We start from the raw sequence: 7,499 nt of genomic DNA on the forward strand, positions 1-7,499 counted from the left end.
AGTTCGAGTGTCACCTCTAACACGCGTGTCATAGGTTCACCATCACTGCCTATCCACTGAGCCAAACTGACTAGAGCCCACTAGTTTTTTTTGTTGGTTTTTTTTTTTAATAAAATATAAGTCATCTTGCCCTAGAGAACAATTTGAATAACTTAATAATGTCTGTATATTCTTCCCTTCTTTAAATGTAGAGAATTTATGGTAAATACCTGAGGGCAGAAAGTTTTCGGAAAGCTCTCATTTATCAGAAGAAATACCTGCTGCTGTTACTGGGTGGCTTCCAGGAGTGTGAAGAGGCCACACTGGCTCTGCTTGCCCGGATGGGCGGGCAGCCCGCCTGCACGGACCTGGAGGTGATCACCAACCGTCCGAAGGGCTTCACCAGGTTTCGGTCGGCTGTCAGAGTGTCCATGGCAATTTCAAGGTAAAGTACTTGAAAACAAATCCATTTCAATAGACTCTCTAAAGCAGCGGTTCTCAACCTTCTGGCCCTTTAAATACAGTTCCTCATGTTGTGACCCAACCATAAAATTATTTTCGTTGCTACTTCGTAACTGTAATGTTGCTACTGTTATGAATCGTAATGTAAATATCTAATATGCAGGATGGTCTTAGGCGACCCCTGTGAAAGGGTCGTTTGACCGCCAAAGGGGTCGCGACCCACAGGTTGAGAACCGCTGCTCTAAAGGGATTTGTTATTTTTAATCTCTCTTTTCTCTGCCTGTGTGCTCCGTATAGTCATATGGTATGAGACATGTCCTAAAACATGCCTGCTTCTTTCTCAGTTTCCATCTTTTAGCAGGGATACCTTACGTTGTCTTCTCGAGACCCTAGGGAAAGGACCCTTCCAAATGCAGGCAGCTGGTGACTCAGAGCTGGCACATCCAATCTAGACTGTCTTTTCCCCCCCTAAATCTGAATAAACCCTTGAACTCTTTCAGACATATAAATAAGGGGGAGGGTGGTGGAAAATTACTTAGGCTGTGACATACGTTCATACATACTCTTGGGGCCCAGCTACAGAAAGCCCTAACTCTGCATTCAGGCCAGATAGGAGTCTTAGGTCATCGGACTCTGCTACTGCCCTCATCCCTCTCTCTAGCAGTTCCACACTAGGGTCACCAGTACTTGTTCTGTGTCTGATTGGAGTGGAGTTAGGACCTGGCCTACTGCAGTCCTCTGACCTGAGTGGTGTATACCCAGGCCCTTTTATTTCTGTAGGAGCCAGACAGTCCAAAAGGAATTTGGTTTTCCAAGTGTTCCTATCTGGTCACATCTGATGCATCTTCAGCGGTTTCGCCGCCCCCCCACCCCCCCGCCCCGTTGTTGTTTTTTTTACCTATTTCTTTTTTTGAAAAATATGACTTAGAACTTTTTTTCTTTATTGATTAAGGTATTACATATGTATGACTTAGAATTTTTTAACTAGAAGCTGTCTGAGATCACATAGCCCAGAATGTCATTTCACAGATGAGGAAACTAAGGCAGGGAGAGGTTGCAAAGCCAATAGTATTAGAGCTGGGACAACCAGCCAGGACTCCCAAGTCTCATCCATGTCGGTTCTCTAAAGAGAGCTCACATTTTACCTTATTGATGGTCTGGATTCTCCCTGCCTCTGCTGCTCCACATTGTAGACACATGGTTCCAGTTCTCCCCTTCATCACTTTGTGCACCTTGTACAGAGTTAAGTGCTGGGAGAGGCACTGATGAAAAGTCATAATCCCTGCCTACATCCCCAGAGACAGCTCACTTCCTATTGGGAAAGACCAATGTGCTCATAAGTTAGAAGACGCTGAGAGGTCTCAGGAGTTAACCATTAATTTTTATTAGAATTTGGGAAGTCTCCTTGAAAACCACTTGCCACTGAAGGACTTCATTCTACCTCCCTCTTTTCCTTTTCCTCTTACATGTTCATTGTCTTTTGACCCTCCTAAAACTGAGCCTTGACACTGATTGGAATTATGAAATCAGAACTGGTGCTTCAGAAAGCTGGTCGAGCCAGGACGAGGCAGGCAGCAACTTGCTACCGCTGGTTCTTGACACTGCCATCCTGATCCTGGGAAGGCAGAATCTCCTCTCATCGCTGAGTAAGGCCTCCTGCTCGGCTATCCCAGCTCAGCTCACTCTCACTGCCAATTTAAGGGTCTATTCCGTCCACCCTTTAGTCTCCATTCTCTTCTCCTCTTTTTTATTACTTCTCGCCCTTTCATTTTGCCCATCCACTTTTCTCTTTTCAACTTTCGCTCTCCATCTCTGTGCCCATTGACCCCTAAAGCCAGTCCTGATGTTGGCCTCACCAGAGACCTTTGGTGCCTCTGGGGAAGCCCTGTCCTTCTGCTGCAGTTAATTTTGCCACAGACCCAGACCCAGGGGGCATTTGTTTCATTTTAGGTTAGGCAGCCATGTGATTTTGAAATTTGTTCTGCATTCATATTTAAATGTATGACTTGATTTTTGTATGAAGTGTATACTTATGCTCTACATTATAAATAGGCTGTGAAATTTTTTCTGGGCTCTTTTCTAGAATGAAATTTTTGGTTCGACGGTGGCATCGAGTCACAAGTTCTGGTTCCATCAATATTAACAGGGATGGACTGAATCCAGGTGAAGTCAAAATAGAATTTTGTTCTCCTATTTATGATTGTCTAAAATTACTGCGTGTGTAATAGCTTCCAAATAATGTTGTTCAAAGACAGAGAGAGCCCTTATAATTCAGAGCTGGGGACCTTGCTATTTTAAGGAATAGTAACAGCTGATTTTTGTGGAGTACTTAGTCTGCACAAGGCCCTGCTTTTGCCATGCGTTCTCCCTATCCTGTGATGTGGGTGCAGTTACTATTATCACCTCACAGATGAAAAACTGGGGCATGAAAAGCATTGGTCATTTGCCCCAGGTTACCCAGTAGCCAACATCGAACCCTGACAGCTTGGCTCCAGAACCCACGCTCCTTACCACTGCATTTAAGGCTCTGGTTCAAGATCGGATTGCTCTTCTCAGCCATATGGACAAGTTATGGCGTGAAGTTCTTACAGTTTAGCAATATTCAAACAGGTTTCTGAGTTTACCGATAGATTATATAGTAATGATTGATAGTTAAAGTTACTTCTCTCTACACCTAAAAAGGGAAACAAACATTAGGGCTTCAACATTTCAGGCATAAGGAGAGGCGTACACGAAGTTACAGACACACAACAGGACTTTGCTATGTATTCCTATGCAGTGGTTCTCAACCTTCCTAATGCCACGACCCTTTAATACAGTTCCTCATATTGTGGTGACCCCCAATTTCATTGTTACAAATTGAACATAAATTAAAGCATAGTGATTAATCACAAAAACAATATGTAATTATATATGTGTTTTCCGATGGTCTTAGGCGACCCCTGTGAAAGGGTTGCGACCCACAGGTTGAGAACCGCTGCAAGTCACCTGTACATTTTCTCCCAGTAGCTGAGCACCAGAGAAAGAGGAAATATATTTAGTATCCTAAGTAAAGTGTTTTTAAAATATGAATCTAAGCTTAAATTGAAACAGCTGAAATTTGTATAATAATGAGTTATGTGTTGTAAGTAAATCTTGATTTCCAGCTTTTTCTAATAAAGTCACAGGAATGGCTTGGCTATATTAGTCTAGTATTTTTTTATCCACAACCTCTTTTCCCCTAAACCATACACACTCAGGCACCCTTCACCTCACTCTAATTATAACTAAGTTTTTTAAAAAGAAAATATTTCAATTAAATCATTTCTTTTATTTGAGCTATAGTTCTAGATTAGTAGAATTGCTCGTATTGAAAGGTAAACAAAGTAACATTTCTACTACTGTTTCTCTCCTACAGCAAGAACAATTGAAAATAACTATAAATAGGAAACAGTGTAGTACAGTATAGTAATCTTCTGAGTCTTCATCTGTTTTGTAGAAATTTTTCAAGAGCTTGACATTTCTTTTGAACAAGGTATGTCTGGGATTACTTTAGGTGCTGAAAAGACTGACCTGTTTTATCATTCTCCCGGTGGACTGGAGCTGTACGGAGAGCCGAGACACACTACATACCGCTCAAGAGCAGATCTGGACTACCCTAGGTCTCCTCTTCCATTTCAAAATAGGTAAGAATTTGATAAAACTTGCCTAGAGTAGTTAAGTATACTAATACTAATAAAGGGAAGTGTTAGGGTTTTGACTTCTTTGCATTGAAAAAGCTAAATGTATCTTCAGAAATATGATTTGCATAATCAAAGTCTCAGAATCAAAAAAAGCTTTTAGATTTGTAACTGGTTTCCAAGGGTGTAAGAAACATTTGATCAAGTGTTGTTTAGTAAATGCTGTGGGTTAGGCATTGGGAAATATATTGACTAAAATTGATAGTTTGTGGACACTATGAAAAAACCTCTCCAGTCTGCGTGACAAGATGCAGTTAGATAATATACAGCATTTATTGAGGACCTATGTGACAGGCAGTATACTGGACATTATTGTGATGACTTCATAGCTGCTGCTTTGCGTTTATTGAGGCGTTTTTTTCACTTTACAACTCAAACTCAGAAGTGTGGGAGATACAGATCAGGCCATGTACAAGTGGTCTGCCTTTTGAGAGAGGGTGGAGGCTGGTGGGGAAGTTACTTACCTTGTTTCTGGATACTTTGGACTCATGTTTATATTTTGGATCCCATAGGTACCCAGGCACTCCAGCTGATTTAAATCCTGCTTCCTTAGCATGTTCTCAGCTTCAGAATTATGACCCTGACAGAGCCCTGACAGATTACATCACTCGGCTGGAGGCCCTGCAAAGGCGCCTTGGAATTGTACAGTCAGGTACTCTCAGCTTAGCCATAAATTGGCAGCACGGCACTGGCCAGTATGCTCAGTAGTTAGAGTGTCAGCCCACACATTGAAGGGTCCTGGGTTCCATTTCTAGTCAAGGGCACTGCCTGCATTGCAGGTTCTATCCCTGACCCTGGTTGGGGTGAGTGCGGGGGACAACCTATTGATGTGTCTCTCACATCAATGTTTCTCTCTCTCTGGGTGGGGAGATGAGAGGAGCAAACAAGGTCTTGAAGCATTTAATGCAGCCATTATTCATAGGAGGATCTTGTGCTTTTATGTTTGCGTAAAACCTATCCCATTAAAAAGACTGTAAAAATGACGTTTTATTTCTCTCTGCTCAAAAACACAAAAATGTCATACTTAGTAATTTCCCTGTTCATTGTGGGAAAACCTTTTTCCTGTCACCCTTCACTCCTGATTCAAAGATTTTGAATCATTTTAATTTAATATGCTTTAAGTCAACTTTATATTTTCTTTTATTGACTTTTTCAATATACTATTCCCACAAACTATATAGGACTAATAGGTTATTTTAAGTTAATAGTTTATCTTTTCCTTTAAAAATCACCTAACGCAAGAAACTTGTATTGTCCTAGCTAGACTGTGGTTTGGTTTGTGCTTTGCATTGAGCATCCAAATTTCACAAGACTCAGATTTTTTTGGTCATGAGTGTATTTATTTACTGTCCACTTGGTGAAAATGAGGTGGAAATAGGTTTCTTTTGTTTGCTTTTATTTTATTGTTCACAGTATTATAGATGTCTCCTATTTTCTCCCTTTTTGACCCCCTCCACCAAACCCCCTGCCCCACCCCCAGGATTCCCCATGTTATTGTCTGTGTCCATGGGTTATACATAAGTATTCTTTGGCTAATCTCTTCCTATCCCAGCCCCATCACTGAGATCTGTTATTCTCCTTATGCCTGGGGAAAAGTATGACTAAAATTGATAGTCTGTGGACATTATGAAAAATTATTGGGAGATAGTGTAGTACAGTACAGTAACCCAACCCCCTCACTGAGATGTTATTCTGTTCCATGCATCCGTACCTCTGAACCTATTTTGTTCATCAGTTTTGTTCATTAGATTCCACATCTAAGTGAGATCATGTGATACATGATACTTGTTTTTCTCTAACTGGCTTATTTCATTTAGCATAATGCTGTTCAGGTCACAAAATGCAGATTTTGAAGTCCTGAAGATTTCTCAAGAGGTGGGAGGTATAGAACATTCAACCTTCAGGGCACTTTAAAGAGGACCTTAACTTTAGTCAGATCTTGATACAGCGCCTGCCACAGTGACTTTTAAATATATATTCAAAATCTCTTCAAATATGAAGAACTTCTTAGGACTATAAAAAGTATTATTTTTAAATGGAGGATAATAGTAATCTGCCCTTCATGAACTATTTAGTATGGTACAGGTAGCAATCTAATTTGAAGTCATTTACATATTCTGGTTTTCTCTTCTAGGTTCCGCTCATTTTCATGGTGGCATGAGAAGATAATCCTTTGAAACATCATGACTCAAAGTGATTTTAAGCAAATTCCCTTTTGTAAACCAATGGTTCTTTTGTGCTTTTGTATTGCGGATATTCAATGGGACCAACATGAACACAGCTTATGATTGTATACAAATCCCAGCCAGTACATGAAAACAAACTGGAATTTGTACATATAAGCATTGTGTATGTATTCATGCACAATAATCGTTCAATTACATGTGTATTTGTGGAATGCTAATTTAAATGGTTAAATTATAAACCTGGTGTATTTATCAAATGGGTGAAAAGATTAAACTTTTGCATATTATGACACTGCTGAATGTGTAGCTTGAGGTGTCCTGCACTTTTCTTATAAGGCTACTGAAGTTACCTGTTTCTGCCTAATATATTTGCTACTGGTGATGATGACAGATATCACTTGTAGAGACCTATTTTTGTATAATGGTAGAAGTTTTGAATTTTATGGGGTATTTTGTCAAGTACTGAAATAAAAATGACTTCACCATTTTAACCACACTGTATTTGAACCCTCTTCATTTTTAACTAAGCCATAGTTCTTGGTGCATGTCTTAGTCCATTCCAGCTGCTCTAATAAAATGCCATAGACTGGGTGCCTTATAAACAACAGAAATTTGTTTTTCACAGTTCTGGAGTCTCGGAAGTCGAAGATCAAGGTACCAACAGATATGGTGACTGGTGGGGCCTGCTTCCTCGTTCATAGACTACCATCTTTTATAAAAAAGAGCAAATAAATAGAGGAAAATACCAATAGAGCTTTTTAAAATACCAATATAGCTGTCCATGAGAGATCCCCCATGATACAATCACCCCACAAATCCCCACTTCTGAATACCAATAAATTGGAGATTGTTTCAACATGAATTTGGGGGTGGGGGGGACACAAACAGTCAGTCTGCAGCAGTGCATATCACCTCATTACCTACTAGAAATATGTAGGACTTAGAGATTCAGAAAGTTGTCCTAATCTTATAGATACCATTGGGATTTTTCTCTCCCTCTATTGAGGAAGAATTTTCCATGTGCCTTTTTTTCAACTTTACATCTAGATATACTAGAGGCCCGGTGCACAAAACTCGTGTACGGGTGCAGTGCCTAGGCCTAGCTGGTGATCGCAGCACGAGTGTCTGATGTGGAAAGGCAGGTCCCAGCTGA

At 40.4% G+C, this 7,499-nt stretch overlaps 1 protein-coding gene across 6 annotated transcripts in view; it reads left to right on the forward strand.

Annotated features, from left to right (window-relative positions):
• Positions 1-6,837, forward strand: part of AKAP9 (A-kinase anchoring protein 9) — a 123,591-nt gene extending 116,754 nt beyond the window's left edge. For all 6 annotated transcript variants that reach the window (XM_070424222.1, XM_070424223.1, XM_070424225.1 and 3 more), the window contains 5 exons: positions 192-424; positions 2,525-2,604; positions 3,977-4,106; positions 4,673-4,812; positions 6,295-6,837. In XM_070424222.1, the coding sequence (XP_070280323.1) occupies positions 192-424; positions 2,525-2,604; positions 3,977-4,106; positions 4,673-4,812; positions 6,295-6,329 (618 nt within the window). In that variant the 3' untranslated portion in view covers positions 6,330-6,837. The remainder of the gene's footprint in view (positions 1-191; positions 425-2,524; positions 2,605-3,976; positions 4,107-4,672; positions 4,813-6,294) is intronic.
• The last annotated feature ends 662 nt before the right edge of the window (positions 6,838-7,499 follow it).

Source organism: Myotis yumanensis, unplaced genomic scaffold (genome assembly GCF_028538775.1).
Source record: "Myotis yumanensis isolate MYYU_CA2020_CCGP unplaced genomic scaffold, mMyoYum1.0.hap1 SCAF_9, whole genome shotgun sequence".
Taxonomy (NCBI): domain Eukaryota; kingdom Metazoa; phylum Chordata; class Mammalia; order Chiroptera; family Vespertilionidae; genus Myotis; species Myotis yumanensis.